This window comes from Pongo abelii, chromosome 18 (assembly GCF_028885655.2).
Source record: "Pongo abelii isolate AG06213 chromosome 18, NHGRI_mPonAbe1-v2.0_pri, whole genome shotgun sequence".
NCBI classification, from domain to species: Eukaryota; Metazoa; Chordata; class Mammalia; order Primates; family Hominidae; genus Pongo; species Pongo abelii.
Genome location: NC_072003.2, coordinates 20,387,158 through 20,407,714, shown reverse-complemented (window position 1 = coordinate 20,407,714; position 20,557 = coordinate 20,387,158). Strand labels below are relative to the sequence as shown.

At 55.7% G+C, this 20,557-nt stretch overlaps 2 protein-coding genes and 1 long non-coding RNA gene across 10 annotated transcripts in view; 2 read left to right on the top strand and 1 right to left on the bottom strand.

The window, feature by feature from the left end:
* The window catches only part of LOC129050924 (ubiquitin carboxyl-terminal hydrolase 31-like), a 363,751-nt gene that overhangs the window by 254,201 nt on the left and 88,993 nt on the right, over nucleotides 1-20,557 (bottom strand). The gene's annotated exons all lie outside the window — the stretch shown is intronic.
* LOC100935736 (ras GTPase-activating protein 3) overlaps nucleotides 1-20,557 on the top strand; it is a 107,209-nt gene that overhangs the window by 55,459 nt on the left and 31,193 nt on the right. For both annotated transcript variants that reach the window (XM_063717192.1, XM_063717193.1), the window contains exons 3-4: nucleotides 4,304-4,407; nucleotides 15,194-15,288. In XM_063717192.1, coding sequence (XP_063573262.1) covers nucleotides 4,304-4,407; nucleotides 15,194-15,288 — 199 coding nt within the window. The remainder of the gene's footprint in view (nucleotides 1-4,303; nucleotides 4,408-15,193; nucleotides 15,289-20,557) is intronic.
* LOC134760373 (uncharacterized) lies at nucleotides 17,407-19,501 on the top strand. The gene is made up of 2 exons (XR_010137723.1): nucleotides 17,407-17,811; nucleotides 17,920-19,501. It is a non-coding gene; the product is annotated as an uncharacterized LOC134760373 (long non-coding RNA).

Below are 20,557 nucleotides of genomic sequence, written 5' to 3'. Positions count from 1 at the left end.
ACAGCATGGCCTGAGTCATGGCACGATCCCTGGGGTTAGTTTCGTTTCATCAGATGTTGGAGTGCCTCGGTTTCCCACCCTGTGCATCGGGGTGGTGAGGAAATGTGCAGGGTTAAATGCCAGGTGCGCGGTGCCCGTGTGTGGGGTGTGCTCAACGCTGGCATCCTCATCTCACCGCCCCTTACCACGCACAGGACACGCACCAAGTATGCATCAGACACACATCAGACACACATCAGACACACACCGGACACGCATCAGACACACATCAGACACACACCAGACACCACTCACCGGACACACATTGGACACGCACTGGACATGCATCGGACACCCATCAGACATGCAATCCAACCCAACCTACTTCCTCCTCCCCGCCTTCCTGTGAGGCAGGCACAGGCCCATGTGGTGGGGTCCTCAGTGCCTGTGCGGGGGCGGGGGGCTCTCGGGAAACAGTGACACCGTCTCACGGGCAAGGTGGCCAGGTGAACCCCGAGGCCCAGGTTGCTCTGAAGCTGCTGCAGCTTCCTGACAAGCTGGCTGCTGGAGTTTGTGCCAATGGAGGGCATCCGTTCCATTCTCTGGCAGCTTGGCTGTTGGTGCTTGTGGTTCTGAGGTTTCTCCACGGTGAATGAAGCTTGATTTACGCCTTTTGGCTATGCATTTGCTGCGAGGCCTGGAGCTGTGCGTGCTTCCGCTGGGCTTCTTGTGTGAGATGCACCGTGGCTGGGACAGCCTGGGCACCTGCCACTCCAGAGCAGGAAGTGAAGCCTCCAGCCCTTGGTTCTTGGGGCTCTGCCGGGAGCGAGCGGGGCTGGAAACGCCAAGTCCAGGCTGCTTCCGCACATTCAAGCACCACAGCTTCCTGCCGTTGCTTAGGCGTCAGTGGCCCTGAAAGTTGCTCTGGGATGTACAGAAGAGGCCGTTATGTCGTTGTAAAAATCCCAAATGTTTTGTGGATTACTATTAATTGTTAACGCTTGTCCTGTGAGTAGCTCGTCACCTGAGGCCTTGTCGTGAATATTAAAATGCGCGTCTGGTGTCCCTTTTGGCTTCGAGGTTGATGGTGGTTTTTCCTGCCAGTGGGGACGCTGTCTGCAGAGCACCAAGCTTCTCCAGGGAGGCCGCTGGGCGCTGCCTGGGGAGTGTGCGTCCTGCCCCGAGATCCTGCAGCTGTGACTTTACACAGGATGGAGGCGGGGTCACGACCCCTGTGCTTTGTTATGAAAGCAGTGCATTGTGTGGGGTGCATCTGTGGTGTCTTTGTGTACATGTGCACCCAAGTGCTCCAGGGCACACACATGCACACACCCACGTACACGTGCCTGTGGGCATATGCATCCACGTGCCTGTGGGTCGCCCACCCCAGGTTTGGGCCTATGCCTGTGCCGTATCTCCTGTGGGCACGAACACGCACACATGCCTGTGGGGACACACATACGGGCACACACATGCACACACAAACACGTGCCTGTGGGCATACGCGTACGGGCACATGCATGCACACACACACACATGCCTGTGGGCACACGCACCCATGGGCACACACATGCACACACGCACACACATATGCCTCTGGGCCCACACACCCATGGGCACACACGTGCACACATCCACACACACATGCCTGTGGGCACACACACCCCTGGGGGTCCCTGACATCAGATCTCAGTGGTGCCCACGCAGACACAGGAGATCAGAGGATGGCTCGCCTGCGTCAATGACCAACTCGAGAATGTGTTTAAAGGAAACGTGACTTTCTAATGGGCCTTCATTAACCAGGATTCTGCTACAACGGAAGTCTGTGGAAGTCCCTGAGCATTCTGCCTTCATTGAAAGATAAAGTGATGTTTCTTTTGTGCATAAATGGATACTGCTGTGTTTCCAAAATGCTTAAAACAATGTAGGCATTTTAGGCTTCCCTTGGAAGATTGTTTTATGACAAAAAGTGGTTTTCTGAGTAAACGTTACCTAGTCTCTGACCCAGTTATAAAAGTAATGAAATCAGTGAAATCCAAATGAAATGCCTGTCATTAAGGCCACTGCAGGGCGAAGGGGTGGGGCCTGGATTCCGGACCCCTCCCACCTGGACTCTGGGCCCCTCCCACCTGGGCTCCGGGCAGCAATGGTCGCCCACCCCAGGTTTGGGCCTATGCCTGTGCCGTATCTCCTGGTTTAATTTGCATTTTCTCAAGGGCTAATGACATGGAGCATTGTTAATACCTTGTTGGCCATTTGTCTTCTTTGGTGATATGTGTGTTCAAATCTTTTACCCCTTTTTAAACTGAATTATTTGTTATCATTTATTGAGTTATAAGAGTTCTTTATATATTCTGGATACAAGTCTTTTATCAGATAACTGACTTACTAATATTTTTTCTAGTCTGTCTTTTCATTTTTTATTTTTTTAATTTTTATTATTTTTTTGAGACTGAGTTTTGCTCTTGTCACCCAGGCTGGAGTGCAGTGGTGCAATCTTGGCTCACTGCAACCTCTGTCTCCCGGGTTCAGGTGATTTTCCTGCCTCAGCCTCCCGAGTAGCTGGGACTACAGGCGCCCGCCACCACGCCCTGCTAATTTTTGTATTTTTAGTAGAGATGGGGATTTGCCATGTTGGCCAGGCTGGTCTCGAACTCCTGATCTTAGGTGATTCTCCAGTCTCAGCCTCCCAAAGTGCTGGGATTACAGCGTGAGCCACTGCACTGGCCCTTTTCACTTTTTAAATAATGCTTTTAATGCAAAAAATTTTTTAATTTTGATGAAGTCTGATTTTTCATTTATTTTTCTTTTGGCACTTGTGCTTTTGGTGACAGATCTAAGACATCTTTACCTGACTCTAGGGTGCAGGTTCATTCTCATTTTCTTCTCAGAGGCTGGTAGCTCCAACTCTTACACCCTTACACATGGGTGCGGGGTCTGAGCTCATTTCTGTGTGTGGCTGGGGTGGGGCCTGCGCCATTGGTGACTGTGTGGACGCCCCCCTGGCCCAGCACCATTGACCTTCCTTTGCTTTCTATCAGAATGGTTCCTCCATGAATAGCTTACATCTTTCCTATTTTGGACCTTAGCATAAATGTGCGTGAAAGTGGGCTTGTTTTAAGTTCTGAGTTGGTGGTAGCTGTGCGTGCACCGTGGTAATCGCCAACAGGTCCGGCATGGGGAGGAACCTAACCCCACCTGTGCCAGTCCAGAACAACAGGGAGGTTTGCTGAATGGCCAAGCCCACTGGCTTCTGCTTCTTTATTGGGGTTGCGGTTATTTCAAGTCTCCATCTGTGGGGCGGCTGCATCTCTGGGTGACTCACGTGTGGGCGGCCTGAGCCGTGTACTCTGTAAGCACAGTCAGCAGCGGGGGCCTCTCCCCCAGGAGCGAGGGTGGCTGGGCAGTCAGCAGCGGGGGCCTCTCCCCCAGGAGCGAGGACTCTAAGCACAGTCAGCAGCAGGGGCCTCTCCCCCAGGAGCGAGGACTCTAAGCACAGTCAGCAGCGGGGGTCTCTCCCCCAGGAGCGAGGACTCTAAGCACAGTCAGCAGTGGCGGCCTCTCCCCCAGGAGCGAGGACTCTAAGCACAGTCAGCAGTGGGGGCCTCTCCCCCAGGAGCGAGGACTCTAAGTACAGTCAGCAGCGGGGGCCTCTCCACGAGGAGCGAGGACTCTAAGTATAGCCAGCAGTCGTGGTCTCTCCCTGAGGAGCGAGGACTCTAAGCACAGTCAGCAGCGGGGGTCTCTCCTCCAGGAGTGAGGACTCTAAGCACAGTCAGCAGTGGGGGCCTCCCCCGCAGAAGTGAGGATTCTAAGTACAGACAGCAGCGGGGGTCTCTCCCCCAGGAGCGAGGACGGCTGGGCAGTCAGGACTTTGTACTGGATCTCTGGATAAAAGCAGCGGTCCAAGGCACTGGAGTGCTGTGTTTTATGTTTAATGCATAAAGGGAGCCACCACCTGCTCCAAAGCAGGTACCTTCAAAACATCATGATGGCCCCGAGGCTGGATCTAGACCTGAGCATGTACCATGGAAGTCATTCTGGCAGTGGCCATGGTCTCTGTGGAGGTCTCTCAGCTTCCTGGACCGCCAGGCAGCCCAGCTACAGAAGTTCACCTGTGCAGTGCAAAGGCTGGAGGTGGAGGCCAGGGAGCAGCCACAAGGCCCTTCACCCCACAATGAGCTGCAGGTTCATGTCTCATGCGTGCCACACACTGCAGGGCGTTCTCATGGCACATTTAAAACTAAGACCACAGGTGTGTGCCCCAGGGGTGAGGCGCGAGCGTGGCCTGTGTTCTAACTGGTGCTTTTCTTTGTCTCTCTAGCTCCTTTTACGGAGAAGACTTTTACTGTGAAATTCCTCGGAACTTTCGTCACCTGTCCTTCTACATTTTCGATAGAGACGTTTTCCGGAGGGATTCCATCATAGGTAGGTGATGAATGAGCATTTACTTCTCCTTTTCTGCCTTTTCTGTACCAGGGGAGTATTAGCATTTCAGTCCAGAGCCTGGCTGGATGGTGCTGAGGGGTCGCTGCAGGGCTCGAGGTCACAGCAGCCCTGGGTGTTCCTCCTGATCCACGCTCGGGATCTGGCCTGGCGTCTGTGGTCCCTGCTAGAGCATCACACCAGGCTCAGGTCAGTGAGCGCTGCCAGTCGAGGCTTCCGTGGCCTCTCAAGACAAGAGCACAGCATCCCCGACCCTCTTCAGACAACTTCCCAGGGCTTCTCCCTGAGGCATCTGCGGGGGGACCTTTGCACCGATGTGGGGCCCTCCCTCCTCACCACATCCTGGCTGTCCCTGTCCCAACTTTAGTCCCCATGGTGTGGGCATGGGAAGGGCGGGTGGGGGGTGGGGGCATGTGGCCTCAGTTTCCCCCTGGTTTTTGGGGCAATACAGTGACTTCCAGGAGATGGTGTGTTTGGAGCAGGGCTGGGGCTGCTCTTGGAGAAAGCTCATGGGCAGCCCTGCCTGGGATCACAGGAAGGTGGCATCCTATAAGTTGTGGGGCCTCTGGGCAGAGTGGACTTCGGGCTACTCGGGGAGCTCCTTGTTCCTAAATGCAGCCAGAGGACCCCATCATGAGCAGACCTCACGCAGCAGGCCTGGGAGGCTGAGGTATCAGGCTAATTCCCGCCATGACGCTGGGAGAGCCAGGAACGGAGGAGGGGGTCCTGCGGCACATGAGCTCACGCCCAGGATGGGCGGCTAGGGAGCCAGTGTGTACTGGCTGCCGCAGCCTGAACCCGGATCCCAGGTGGTGCAGGCTCCTCGTCTCCATGGCTGCCAGGATGCCGAGTGGGACAGGGCGGGAGGAGGAGTCCCCCAGGGGGACCCCCAGCTCAGCCCGAGGCAGCCTGAGGGCCCGGGAGTGCAGGAGGCCAGCGAGGCCACGAGGGTGCTGTGCGTAGGCAGGGTCCGTGTCCATCTGAGGCTCACCGCTCACACTGGCTCCTCACACCGCGTCACGGCCGCTCCACTCCACGCCGGCTGCCCCCCTTTCCCTAGCGCTCACCTCTGTCCCTCAGTTGTGGGCTTTCTTCATTGTCCCTGTCCCTCTGTGAGCTGTGGACCAGGATCTGTGATCTGATCCATTCCCAGTGCTTGGCAAACAGAAGTGAGAGAGGCACGGCCAAAGGTCCACCTCAGAGCTTGAGTGTCCTAAAACCCAGCCTGTCCCCACTGGGCGGCCGGCAGCTAGTGTGTGTCAGCACGATGTTGAGGGTGGGGGCATGAGAGAAACGGGTTAGCAGGTAACGCGTAGGCTCCTGTCTGCACTCTGCCATGTCCCGGGCCTCCACAGCAAGTGCCGTGACAGAGATGACAGAGACGCCCATCCTGACCAGTCTTGCTCTCTGCCTGGCATTGAGACAGGCTTGGCTGGGTGGCAGCTGTGAACCCAGAGGCCCTCAGGGCCAGGCAGGGCCTCACCTGGCATTGATAAGGCCGGTGTCCCCTCACCATTGCAGGGGTCGGGACCTGGACATTTTTGGGACTGTTGTTCACTGTACCCAAGTGATTATTCTTAGAAACTGCTGTGCTTTTCATAGAAGTCTCCCGAGTTTGTTTAGAAAATACATGGAACGGGTCACATGGATCTCAGATAATTGACCTTTGACTTCATTTTGAGCGGGAACGCTGTGCTGGGTGCTTCCGCAGTGGACACCCTGGCCCTGAAATGCGATTGCAGAAGGTGTTTGTGCTCCTGAGTGCAGTGGGCACCTGGCCCCCCTTCAGGGTCTTGCTGTGCTGGGCCTCGTGGAGCCTTGTTGGTGAGATGGTCTTGAGGGTCCAGCGTGACCCCTGCACCCCCCTGCTCAGTGTCTGCCTGGGAGGCCCTCAGGTTCAGGCCCATAGCTTCATGTCACATTCAAGCTGGGTGCTGCGGAAGGATTCCCTCTTCCTCTCTCCCTCTGACCAGGGCATCGGCTCCAGGGCTAGTGGCTGGCAGTTCTCCCTCCTGCCTCCGGGCTCAGCCACTCTGCACCCCACTCCTGAGGCACCTCCTTCTCCATCCCCACATCCTGCCATGCCCACCTCCGGGACTGGGGCCTACTGCAGGAGATGGCCTCCAACCCCGCGGCATGGGTGGGCTGCCCTCCGTGACCTGCCTCCCGTGCCCCACTCGTTGGTTGTGGTTCTTTTGCCTGTTGTGCTGTGTCCACTGGACAGAGCTTCCTGGAGCCCATGGTCCTGCAGGGCAGGCCTGTGTCTCGCTCCTGTGTTCTCAGCCCCTGCCAGGGGCCTCCAAGGGTGTTCCCAGAAGAAAGGGAGGTGTGGAATCCAGATTTTTCAGTGGAGGCTAATGGTGTATCTGGCGGGGCTCAGCCTGTGCTGGGCGCCACGCACGAATTGAGGTGTGACCACGTGTCAGGCCTCGTCACCAGCTCAGTTTATACTCGAGAATCCACAGGGACTTGATTCATTCTCGAAGGTGTATGAGACATTTTTTGAGTGACAACCCTAAGGAAAAAGAAATTTAAAAATTTTTTTGCACATTTTAGTAAGAGAAGCTGATCAAGTTAGTTCTGGAGTTATGTGCTCTGAAAATAACCAAATCAGATATTTATTAATCATTCTGTTGATGTCATCTGCTAGTGGTCCTTGGTGGCTTTACGATGACGGTGACTGGACTTGGATGTTTCACTGTGGCTTTCGCAGCCATGAAAATGGGTGGCTGTCTGGATCTCCGGTAACGATTTATCTTTATGACGGTAATTATGTTGTTACCGGGCAGGAAACACCGGGTTCTGGGGAATGCGTTTCTGGGTGGAAGCGCGCGGTGGCCACTGGCTTCCTGGCTGCGTGGTTCTCCTGGTTGTCTTGTTTCTAGCAGCTGCCCACGCCCTGAGGAAACCCCACCTGCCAGCAAGTTTCCCTTGGGGCGGCCACAGCTGTGCTCAGTTGCAGGTTCAGGTCCAGGAGTGAGAGGTGCCGCGGCAGGTGCCAGAAGGGAGTGGGGGCGTATTCCTATGGGGTTGGGGGTGGGGGTTGGGGACGGGAGGGCATCTTCAGTCTGGAGGGGGAGGGTGGTGGCGACAGAAACCGAGAAAGGCAGCTGAAGCCCTGCCGGGATACGGCGCAAGTGAGACTTGGGGAAATAAAGGCCTGCCCTCAGCCCTCCCCAGCCCACCCCGGCACCTCCACCGGCCGCAGTCAGCTCCCGCCGCAGCAGGAGCAGAAGGAAGAAGTGTCCAGTGTCAGCGGGCCCCGGGCCGCGTGACCGTAGCCTCCTCTGTCCCCGGGTCCATGGCCCACAGAGCGCTGCTGCCGGCGGGAACTGTCAGTCAAGCCGGGCTCCCAGCCGCAGGGCCGTGACCTGCGGGACACACGGGACACGGGCTCCTTCAGGATTCTAGGCGCAGGGAGGCGGCCTCTGCCTGGACTCGGCTGCCGGGCGCTGCACCCACGGAGCACAGACCGGAAACGATGGCTCCCTGCAGCTCGGATGCGTGAACCGCGGAAATGCGTGAGGCCCGGCTCGGCGCTGTCAGTCCAGAGCATTGGGGTCTCTGCCCCCCGTGCTGGCGCCTCCCTCCTCTTCCCGCTAGGCCTCCACCTTCCTCTGGGCCCCGGCTCTAGTAACACCACGTCCCCCTCCATTTGCCCCTCCAGCCCCTAGAGACTCTCTGAGGCTTCCCAAGGGGGTGGGAGTGCAGTGAGACCTCCATTCTTTTTTTTTTTTCTTCTTCTTCTTCTTTTTTTTTTTTTTGAGACGGAGTCTCTCTGTCGCCCAGGCTGGAGTGCAGTGGTGCGATCTCGACTCACTGCAACCTCCACCTCCCGGGTTCACGCCATTCTCCTGCCTCAGCCTCCCGAGTAGCTGGGATTACAGGCACCCGCCACCACACCCGGCTAATTTTTTGTATTTTTAGTAGAGACGGGGTTTCACCGTGTTAGCCAGGGTGGTCTCCATCTGCTGACCTCGTGATCCGCCCGCCTCAGCCTCCCAAGCAGCTGGGACTAGAGGCGCCGGCCACCACACCCGGCTAATTTTTTGTATTTTTAGTAGAGACGCGGTTTCACCGTGTTAGCCAAGGTGGTCTCCATCTGCTGACCTCGTGATCCGCCCACCTCGGCCTCCCAAAGTGCTGGGATTACAGGCATGAGCCACCGCGCCCGGCCGAGACCGCCATTCTTTGTGTATAAATCAGGTGGTCTGCAATTGACATATGGTAAAGTTCACTGTTAGGTGTAGCCTTCACCAATGTATGCAGTTGTGTAGACAGCAGCACAACTCAGATATGTTCCCACAGCCCAGAACACTCCTTTGGGCCCCTGTGGGGTGGATTTCCTACCTGGCCCACAGCCGCTGGCAGCCGCTGCTCTGGGGCCTGTTCCCACAGTTGCCTTTTCCAGGAGGCCACGTGAGTCAAACCCTGGAGGGGCCGAGCCCTCTGCCACTGTGCTGGTCCCGCGCTGTGCGGCTGTGAGCCAGGTCGCCCCCTTCCACTGCCCGTGGGTTTCCATCATACAGACACACCTCAGCCGCCTCATCCACTCGCTGGATTGTGTCTAATCCTCAGGACTTATGAATAAAGTCACCGTAAACATTCTCGGATAGGTCTTTGTGTGGACAATGTTTCTGTTTCTTACTCTGAGATAAATGCGTGGGAGCGAGGTTGCTGGGCCACTGTAGGGTGTGTGTTTACTTTCATTAAAACTACCCAACCGTGTCTCCAGGTGGCCGCCCAGTCTGCCTTCTCTCCAGCAGCGGGTGAGAGCAGCAGGTGTTTCGCATCCTGCCCGGCCCTTAGGACCGTGAGTTTTTATTCTCTAGTTACCGTTTGCACTCCCATAGGTGTGCACTGTCTCACTGTGGCTTTTATTGTGTGTCCGTGAAGAGTGGCATCGAGGACCTCTTCTTGGGCTTAGTGATGGCTCCATTCCTTCTTTGGTACATTTTTCAAATCTTTTGCCCTTTTAATTGGGTTGTTTTCTTGTTACTTTTTAAAGTTCCCTGTATATTCTGGATACGAGTCTATCACAAGTGTGCTTTGCAAATATTTTCTTCCAGTTTGTGGCTTGTATTTCATTTTCTTACCATTGTCTTTGAAGAACAGAAGTTTTTAATTTCGATGGTCCAGTTTATCACATTTTTTTCTTGTATGATTTGTACCTGTGGTGTCATGTCTAAGAAAGTCTTGCCTATCCCATGGTTGTGGCAGTTTTCTCCTGGAAAGCGTGTGCTTTCAGTGTTTACATTTAGTTCCATGATCTGTTTCAAGCTAATTTTCACTTATAGCACAAAGAAAAGGGTCGAGATTCTGTTTTTTCCACATAGACATCCGTTTGTTCCGGCGCCCTTGGTTGAAAGACGACCCTTCCTCTGTTGACTTTGGCACATTTACAGCTTAGTTGGCTGCACTGTGTGGGTCTGTTTGTGGCCTCTGTATTCTGTTCCATCTGAGGTAGGAGGCGGGACTGGACTCTGGAGGCAGGGCTTGGACACCGAACCAAATTGAGGACTAGCTGAGACAGGGATGGGTGGAAGCAGCTTTCCATCAGACACGCCTGCCAGTGTGCCATGTCAGCTTACCATTGCCATGGCAATGCCTGGAGGTTACCACCCCTTTCCATAGGAACAACCCCATGACTCGGAAATTACCACCCTTTTTCTAGAAATGTCTGCATAATCTGTCCTTTAATTGACATATAGTTAAAAGTGAGGATAATAAGACTGCAGGAGTGCCAGGAGGTGCCACTCTCAACACCCCTGCTCTGCAGGAATGGCTGAGACTCTCAACACCCCACCCGTGGGGAGTCCTTGCTGTGCAGGAGCAGTTTCAGAGCTGTCACTGCCGCCTCCATAAAACTGTTTTCTTCCACCACCACCTCATTCTCGAATTCTTTTCTGAGTGAAGCTACAGACCCTCTGAGGCTAAGCCTCAATTTGGGGCTCGCCTGCCCTGCGTCATATTGATCCACCTGTCCTCATGCCAATACCACACAGTCTTGATCACTATAGCTTCATAGCAGGTCTTATGTTGTAGTGTAAGATCATCAAATTTGTTCTTAAACTTGTTTTGCTATTCTAGATGCTTTGAATTGCCATATATACTTTTGAATGAGCTTCTCAATTTCCAAAATAGCCCCACAGGAATTTTGACTGGGATTACATTGATCTATAGATTAATTTGGGGAGAATTAATATCTTAACAAAACTGAGTCTTCAAATCCATGGACATGATATATCTTTCCACACGCTTGGGTCTTTCCAATTTCTGTCATCAGTGTTTTGTGATGTGTTTTCAGCCTACACATTTTGCACACTTAAAAACATTTATTTCCCTGTGTTTTATGTGTTTAATGGAGTGGTTAAAGATTTCTTAGGTAGTCCACCAAAAGCACAAACCTAAAAGCGTAATTTTGTGAAAGATGCTGTTTTTGTGTAATTTTCATGGTCATTGCTTGTATGTACAAATGCAGTCGACGTCTCCACACTGACTTTGTGTTCTCTGTTCTTGCTAAACACACCAGTTAGTTCTATTAGCTTTGCTTGTAGATTTTTTTTTGTACATTCTATGAATAAAGGCTTTTATTTCTTCCTTTGGGGTCTGTATGGCCTTTGTTTTTTCCTCATCGCCCTGGCTGGGACACAGGTGGGGTCAGAGGGAGGCGCGCGCATCTCAGCCGCATTCCCTGTCTCGGGCAGCTCTTGCTCAGTTGTGTCCTGTGGCTGTTTCCCCTTTTTTTCTGGTCCCTCTGCAGCTGGTCCCCCGTCTGATGCCCTCCAGACCCCTGTTCTGAACGGGCCTGGCCAGCACAGATGCAGCAGAAGAAAGTGACCCTTCCGGCCTCTCGTGGTGAGAAGGCAGCTGCCTTTGCCCAAGTGAGAAAGGGAGGCCCAGAGTGTTCGGTAAACTTTTCAGTGTGACTCAAATAGATGGGGACGACCCTGTGGATTAGGCACATCAGAGAAATTTAAGTAGATGCTGTGGCTTTTAGATCAGGCATTCTCTCAGGTCAGCATCTGGGAATATGAACACGCATGCTTCAAATGTCCACGGCCCCCACTGTTGAATGTGGCTGGCTTCTAGAAGGAGAGGCTGGGGGCTGGTGACAGAAATGACCCCACGTCGGGAATGAGGTGGCAGGGGCAGGGATCCCTTCTCGAAGGGATTTTAAATCCTTTTGAATGTTGTGGATTTTGTTCTGTTTCTGTTACCTATTAAAAAATTAAGTGAAGTACTTCTAAAATTAAAGACTTGTAATCATGTGCCAGTTACAAGATTCTTACCCATGTAAATATGTGACTTCTCCCGTCCCAGTTTCAGCTCATAAAAATGTGAAGACACAGTGACATTGCAAGTATTTAAAACTTCGGACTTCAAAACTGACCCTCCTGTCCAGCTGAAGGCGTCTTGGAGTCTGAAGATTTATCCCTTTTCACTGAAATATATTGCCCAGCTCAGCTTTAAGACGTTTTTCTTTCATGTGGCTTTATTCCTGTGAGACTCAAAACTGAGGTTCGTGTTTGGGGGAAAGGGGGGGTTTTGCAAGAGCCACGCAGCGGTCGTCAGAGGAGAGGACAGAGCCCCCACTCGGGACCCTTGAAGTCAAAGGCGGCCGCCCAGGGCTGCCGGTGGGAGGGCGGGGGGCTCAGCGAGTGAGGCGGGGCGGGAGGGGGCGGGGGGGCGCTCAGCGAGTGAGGTGGGGGGTGGGGGGCTCAGTGAGTGAGGTGGGGGCGGGGGGGCTCAGCGAGTGAGGCGGGGCAGGAGGGGGTGGGGGGCTCAGCGAGTGAGGTGGGGGGCGGGGGCTCAGCGAGTGAGGCGGGGCGGGAGGGGGCGGGGGGCTCAGCGAGTGAGGCGGGGGGGCTCAGCGAGTGAGGCGGGGCGGGACGGGGCGGGGGGCTCAGCGAGTGAGGCGGGGCGGGACGGGGCGGGAGGGGGCGGGAGGGGGTGGGGGGGCTCAGCGAGTGAGGTGGTGCAGGAGGAGGTGTCCTGGCTGTGGTCCACCCTCGTGGTCTGCGCCATTAGAGGCCATTGGAGGGAGTCCACGTGGTGTGTCACTGGGTTTCTCTCTGAGCCTCCCTGGTGTTCCTTCTCCCACACGTGCTGGGGCCTGTTTCCTGTGCCGGCCCCCTTGGTTCTTGACTTGGCTCTCGCCTGCCCTCAGTGGTGGTTTCAGCGTCCCGTGCAGCTCCAGATGGTCTGTGTATGTCTGTGTGGCAAGAGCTGAGCCGATGAGGTCGCCAGGCTGATCGTACGAACCCATGAGTGCCTGTGTGCTGTATCTGCGTCCGGGTAGCTGTGGAACTGGCCGGCCCTGGCTGTGAGCGGGGGGTCCCGGAGCTGTAGTTTGCTGGGAAGGGGCTCCGGCCCCGGCTGTGAGCGGGGGTCCCGGAGCTGGGAAGGGGCTTCTTCCGGGGCTGTTCCCAGGGCTGCTTTGCTTTGCAGAGTGGACGGTGTGAGGTGCAGCCGGCTCCCCTGAGGACACGAGATGAAGGTGCTGACATGCATGGCAGGTGTCCGGAGCACTGGAGGCAAACTGTCCTGATTCCGCATCTGTCCTTTGGGCATTCGGAAAGCGTCTTTGTGCCTCTTTCCACCTTCCGCACCTCCCACCATGTCCTGTGGCCACGTGGTGCCCCATTATGTGGCCGACCCTGCGCTGTCCCATAGGGTTTGGAGCTGGTGCTGAGCTGGGCGTGTCTCAGAGCCTCGGAGTTTGCAGACAAGGGAGGGGCCTGGCGGCCCAGGCCCACGGGCTCTGAGATTAGTCACAGAACGGACCAGTCAGGCTGAGAGGTCTCGCTCGCATGAGCCCGCGGGGCAGAGGAGCTCCTGAGGGAAGATGCGTCCTGGGACCTCGCAGGGTGGGGACGCTAACATAGGAAGGAACGCTGGCAGGATGGCGGGGACGGAAGCTCCCTCTCCCTGCAGCCCCGGCCTGCTCGTCTGTGGGGTGTGCAGAGTGGTACCTGCCCCTTCCGGGTCACCGCAGGACCGACTGAGATGGCGCCTGTGAGAGGCTGGCAGTGGAGTGTTCCCGAATTTACTGAGGCTGGACAAAGAGTCAGGCCGAAGCGTGCAGCTGCTGGATGCCAGGCCGGGGTTGTTCCGACGGGAGCCTGCGGAAGTTTTTTGAGACACGGAAATATAAAAGGATCTTCCTTGGAGGAGAGAACCGGGGCTGGGCTGCGCTGTCCTGGCGTGAGGCAGGGTGGCCGGGTAGGAGGCCCAGGCCGCTCCCAGGAGCCCGGGTCGTGCACAATGTGCTCAGACCCTGCAGCTGCGGACGCTGCGGTGGAACCGGGGTTTGTAGGGACCCAGAGTTTCTCGCTTCAGTGACTGGACCAAGATCCTTAAGGAGGGCGTGTGTGTCTCTGGGTACAGAACGAAGACGTGAGGAGTCTGCCAACATTTCCTTCCTCACTCCTGCTCTCATGTGTGCTCTGCGATGGGCTCAGACATCACATGTGTGTGCGACTCCCTAGGAGTTCACGTGCGTCTGTCAACAGAGGTGCACGTGCTGTGTGGGTGCTCGCCGTGGTGGGTGGCATGGTCCGCAGTGCGTGGAGGCCACTGGCAGGGTTGACGTGGTGGTGCCATGAGGGGACACAGGATGGGAGATGGCTCGGTGCCCAGCGCCTGACAAGCCCTGTCCTGCCGGGGATGGGATGGGCACGCATTTGCCCCGCCACGGGAATGTTTCTGGAATGAGGTGAAAGTATAAGCAGATAATAATGGTTACAGATGCGAATTTACACATATAAATCCATACTAGGTAAACGTATATTGTACAAATATATTCTGATATGTATTTTCATTGGAAGTGTAGCTCCAAAGTACTAAGCCTGTTTAAGGCACAGGAAACTGTTTAGAGTGGATGTCCCCAGACTTTGGGGCCCACACAAGTGCCCAGGGACATGTGGTGCTGCAGATTCCAGCCCACACCAGAGCTTCCGTTCTCCTCTGTCTGGAGAAGGCCAGGAATCTACACTTTCAGGCTCTCCAGGGGTCCCAGAAGGTGGCTCATTCATTATACTTTAGAGGCACAGATTCAGACCAACCCATGTCGAGTGGGAAGGTGGCAGCTCATTCTAGCTGTCAGTCCTGCCTGTGAATAACCTGAGCACCCACATGCATGCACACGCGTGTGTGTCCACACACACACGGAAAGCACTCTAGGCACACGTGTGTTTCAGGCTGTAGCTCCCACGGGTGCACACGTGTCTCTCTTGCGGCATGATGCCACTGCCTTGGTGGTGTGTGAGGCGTGAGATGTTCATTTGTGAGAACGGAGCTCTTGTGCATGCAGCAAGCTCTGAGGCACCTCCTGCCGTGAGAACTGGCCAACGGACCACAGTGAAAGTGAGGTGCTCATTGCCAATGGAGAGGACATTGCTGCCTTCACAGCGAAGCCTCTGGAATGCCTTACTGGAAGGGAGACAGTGGAGACTTACCCCTGCACCTGATTATTTTGACTTTTTAATATCAATTTTTAGAGATACAGTGCCATCATGCCCGGCTCATTCTTTTATTTTTTGTAGAGACAAGGTTTTACCATATCGCCCAGGCTGGTCTCAAGCGACCCTCCCTCCAGGCCTCCCAAGCGTGGGGATTCCAGGCATGAGCCCCGCACCGGCCGGTGCCCCATTCTGAATTAAACTGGTGGAAATAAGCTGCGGTGATGATGGGCTGGCTTCTGCTCGAAGGTGTCCTGGCTCTGGGGCCTGTGCCCGTGGTGAAGTCTTCTCTGCTTGTTTTGCAGGGAAGGTGGCCATCCAGAAGGAGGACTTGCAGAAGTACCACAACAGGGACACCTGGTTCCAGCTGCAGCACGTGGATGCCGACTCGGAAGTGCAGGTGAGACCATGCTCACAGCCCCGAAAACCAGAGCCCCGGGACACCATGGGGCTTCGAGACAGGCCTGGCTTCGACTATGGCTAAAGACGTAGATCGGACTTCGGCCTTGACTGGGAATAACGATGAGCAGATTTCGTGTTCGCCTACTTGTGCTTGGAGTGAGCGCGGGCTCTGCCATGGATTTTGGGTTGTGCATGTTCGCCCGCTTGTGCTGGGAGTGAGCGCGGGCTTCGCGCACGGATCTTGGGTTGTACGTGTTCACCCGCTCGTGCTCAGAGTGAGTGCGTGCTCCGCGTGTGGATTTTGGGTTGTGCTTGTTCGCCCGCTTGTGCTCAGAGTGAGTGTGTGCTCCGCGTGTGGATTTTGCGTTGTGCGTGTTCGCCGGCTTGTGCTCGGAGTGAGCGCGGGCTCCGTGCATGGATTTTGGGTTTTCCCTTTGGTTGCTGCCGCCCTTTGTCATGCACAACTGAGGAAGCTGTGAAAACAAACATGGTGGGAAAGGACAGGCATGCGTCATTGAGGGCCAAGAGAAAACACGGGTGGGGAAGGGCCGAGCCAGGGTCAGTCATCAGGGACTCTCGCTTCCCCATGGTCGGCTGGGCGGGCTGCTCCCTGGCACACGGCGCCAAGAAGGGTCTGAGCTGAAAGAACGTTCTCGTCTCCCGTGTCCGTTGTCGGAAGTGGCCAGGGGCTCACCCTGGCTTGCTGGGACTGTGTGCCAACTGGGGCTCACCCCGGCCTGTCCAGTGGGAAGAGCTTGTCCCACCTCCCCACGCAAGACCAGGGGCTCCAGTGCTGGGGCCCATGTCCCAGACCCTTGTGTTCACAGCTGCTCACGGACGGACGCACGGTGCCCAGCTGCCCAGCACAGCTGCTCCAGGCTGGCCTGTAAGAGAGGGAGCAGTGGGGGTCAGTCCACCCGAGCCCAAGACTGCACCAGCTCCTGTGGTGTCACTCTGAGCCCTGGTCTGTGACACAGAGCAGCTGCAAAGGCCACAAGCAAGAGGCACTGTGGCCCAACCCTGGGACGTGGGGGGGTTTCCCGAGTGCGTCCTCAGCTGGGACCGCAGTGAGTGTCTGAGTGTAGGATTGCGGCACAGTGGCCCTGGGACGTGGGAGGGTGAGTGTCTGAGTGTAGGGTTGCGGCACGGCGGCCCTGGGATGTGGGAGGGTGAGTGTCTGAGTGTAGGGTTGTGGCACACCGGCCCTGGGATGCGGGAGGGCTTCCTGGGTCCTCAGCTGGGACGGCAGTGAGTGTCTGAGTGTAGGGTTGTGGCACAGTGGCTCTGGGACGTGGGAGGGTGAGTGTCTGAGTGTAGGGTTGCGGCACAGCGGCCTGGAGACATGGGAGGGCTTCCTGGGTCCTCAGCTGGGACCACAGTGTGTGTCTGAGTGCAGAGTCCCAGCACAGGCCGCCAGGCTCGGAGCCAGCTCCCTCATCGGATTGCTGCCAACGTCCTCTGCAGGCCTCAGTTTTCCCATCTGGGTGGGTTTGTGAGGCGTGCTGGAATGGTGTGTGTGCCACTTGATGGCGCCTGGGGCATTGTAAAGTGGTGGCGGTGATGGTTATTTTTACTGCTGGAGGCTGGCATCCTGGACAAATCCCCAAAATAGGTTCCTTGTGAGGACTTTGCCCGAGACTTCAGCAGAGGCAACTGGGTGGGTTGGATGGAGGCTCCGTGCCTGCAGGTTCAGGGCAGATTTGGGTTGGGGAACTGGATGGCCTGGTGTCCTCCAGGAACCCTTGTGCCCCGGGAACCCTCGTCCTCTGGGAACCCTCATCCTCCGGGAACCCTCTTGCCCCAGGAACCCTCCTCCTCTGCGCTTCACGGGGTCAAGGTTGCCATCTGCCGAGGTCATGGGCTGTGCACACTCCCATGGCCAGCAAAGGGTTCATTCATGAAGTTGACCATGAGCCCAGCTGGGGGGGCGGGGTGAGGCCCTCGATGGAAATTAAGGAGTGGAGCCAAGAGGCCCTGGGTATGGCCCTGCCCCAAGGGACCTGTGCTAATTGTGCCTCACACTTATTAACTCTGCTTCCTAGGAAAGCACTGGCTGGGGAACCCACACGTGCTATGGAAAGTGAAGGATGCTGTGATTACTGCAAAACTAATGACTGTCCTCGCAGCCCCAGAGCACAAGGGCCCCAGTGCGCTGCTCCCGTGGACCTTGGCATCCTGGCAGAAAGGCGGGGTTTCCCACGTGCTGCCCGGGAGACCGGGCTTGGTGACTGGGCCGCTCCTGCCTGCGCGTCGGCGAGTTCCCCGGCCCTTCTATTCTGGGATACCCGCTGTCACTGGGGTCTCCATCACAAGGGCCTCTGAGCAGCAGGCAGAGTGCGGCCTCGTCATTTGCCTCGGATTCAACTTTGGTTTCATTGGCAGGTGTAGCTTTTCCTCTTTCTTGCCTTTTTTTTTTTTTAACTGATTTAATTTTGAAATGGTTATAGATTTACAGGAAGGCACCAAAACAGTACACAGGAGTGGCAAGGGGCGAATTCCCACCTTTCCCTGAAAACGGAAGGTCGTGCTCCCTTCTCCCAGCTCCCCCAAACAGAAGGCCGTGCTCCCTTCTCCCGGCTGCCCTGTACGGAAGGCCTTGCTCCCTTCTCCTGGCTTCCCCAAATGGAAGGCCGTGCTCCCTTCTCCCGGCTTCCACAGGCACCGCCGTGCGCAGCTGGTGCAATGTCAACCAGGATGCCGACGTTTGTGCAGTCCACGGACGTTATCCAGATTTCACCAGTTCACAGGCACGTGTTTCTGTGTGTGTCTCTCTCTGTGTATTCTATGCTATTTTTTCCAGTTTTTCATGTGGTAAAACAGAGACATCATGAAATTTACCATTTTAACCATTTAAAACATCCAATTCAGTGGTACAGCATTAAATATATTCATAATATTGTACAACCATCACCACCACCCATCTCTAGAGCTCTTTTCATCTTGCAAAACAGAACCTCTGTCCCCTCTGTCCCCTGGCTAGAGTTTTATTCACACGCTCCAGTCTGCCTCTTCCCCGCTGGCAGCCCCACGGCACTCTGTCTCCGATGCAGGCCAGTCCCCGTGGCTCATGGGAGTGAGCTCTGCCCTGCTGGTCTTTCTGAGGATGATGTCGCTCCACGTGATGTGCTCCAGGTCGCTTGTGGTATCAGAACCTCCTTCCTTCCGAGGCTGAGGAATGATCCGAAGTGCGAAGCGTGTGCTGTTGCTCCAGTCGCCTGTCGATGGGCTGTTGTGACAGTCGGTGCAACTTCATCACAGGGTAGATGGTGTAACCACCATGAAGATCAGGACTCAGATGTTGCATCTCCACAAAGCTGTGAATAAGAAAGCCGCAGGTTGATCTCACGGCTGGTGGAATCTCATAATTGACGCCTGAGGCTGCATGCCCATGGCCGAGCCCAGCATCCTCCAAGCCTGACTCTCGCTGTCCGGAATGTGAGGATCCTGAACCGAGTGGTGTCAGTCTCCCGGGAATTTGCACTTTATGGAAGGCAAATGCGAGCTGTTGTCTAAAAGGGAGGAGGCAGGGTCAGTGCTCTCCAATGCCCGCTGGTCCCGGGCAGGTGCTTCGGGTGCTGCCCTGCTCGCTTCACTGACGTAGTCAGCCCCAACGCCACCCAAAACATAGCATGACAGGGAGCAGTGGCCCTGCTGGACTCCAGCCAACCTTTAAAACCTCAAATCCAGGCTGGGCATGGTGGCTCATGCTTGTAATCCCAGCACTTTGGGAGGCTGAGGCGGGTGGATCACCTGAGGTCGGGAGTTTGAGACCAGCCTGACCAACATGGTGAAACCCCGTCTCTACTAAAAATACAAAATTAGCCAGGTGTGGTGGCACATGCCTGTAATCCCAGCTACTCTGGAGGCTGAGGCAGGAGAATCGCTTGAACCCGGGAGGCAGAGGTTGCTGTGAGCTGAGATCGCACCATTGCACTATAGCCTGGGCAACAAGAGTGAAACTCCATCTCAAAAAAAGAAGAAGAAAAAAAACCCCCACAACTCCAGTCTCAGGAGCCACCATTTCATCGTAAGATGTCACAGTGACTGTTTTCAGGAAGGCAGGGGGTAGCCGTGTGGCTCCGTGAGTCCCTCCGCTCTGTGATTCCCAGGAACAGTCCTGTGTCCAGACAGCGAGTGTCACAGAAGCGGCCCACGGGGGAGGCCAGCGAGTGAGTCACAGAAATGGGGCAAACACAATTAAACCTTTCTTGCTTCCTTCTGGAACGGCCACTGTTGGAAAGTCTTTGTTAAATCACTTTATTATGCAGAGTTGTGCTCTCTGACCCTCCCCCCGATGCAGGGCCAGTGGGGGAGATGCCAGTGTCAGATGCCAGCGGGGGCACCGCCTGTGACAGCGAGGCATCTGTGGTGATCTGGGCGCCTGGAGGTCACTGAGCTCTATTTATAAACCGGGTGTTCAAGTGCATCTGTGATGTATTCAGAAAATAGCACAGCCCTGCAAGGGATCACAGCAAACCCCCCAGTCCGCCGTCCACCGGAGAGACACCTGCGTGTTTGCCCCTTGGAGTCTTCCAGTTGCACCGTGAAATCTCACTGGGCTAGAAATTCCAGCCTCCCGCTACAGCCCCTGGGAATCTTGTGTTTGTGCAGCAGACAGTCCTCTTGGAAGGATTTTCAGAGCAAACAAAGTCACCATCCATCGTCAAGCTTTCACATCTCTCCAGGGTTGCAGGAGGAGAGGGCCGAGGCTGGGCTTCCTTCCTCATGGCCTCTGCGTCCAGTCTCACCTGACCGCTGACTTTGTCTCCTCTCTGCGGCTGGCATGGAACAGCCCTGCATCCAAGGCACCTCTGTCCTGGCTGCTCTCTGGGCTGCTGCCTGCTCAGCGGGGGACACAGCAGCCGGTGGGTGGGGCCAGGACCTTGACCCGGCTCTGCGTGCTGCTCTCTCCCTGGGGAAGGCCTTCCTGAGAAAGATGGATAGGGACCACTGGCTGCTTTTTAGAAATTAATTAACTCTGTTTTGGGGGCAGTTCTGTGTTCACAGGGAAATTGAGCAGAGTACAGAGTTTCCATACACCCCTCAGCAGCCCCCACCCAGGGCCCCATGGGTGACAGCAGGTGGCACTGCAGCCACGCGTTGTCAGGAGCTGGATGCTGGGGCCCCTTTGCTATGTCTGTGAGTTCGCAGGAGTACAGTGCCAGGGACCTCAGTGCAGCGTCCAAGCAGGTGCCGGGGTCGGCAGCCAGGTCCTCTCATTCCTTTCCTGTGCGAATTTGTGCCTTTTCCCTTTTGCTCTTGGCCTG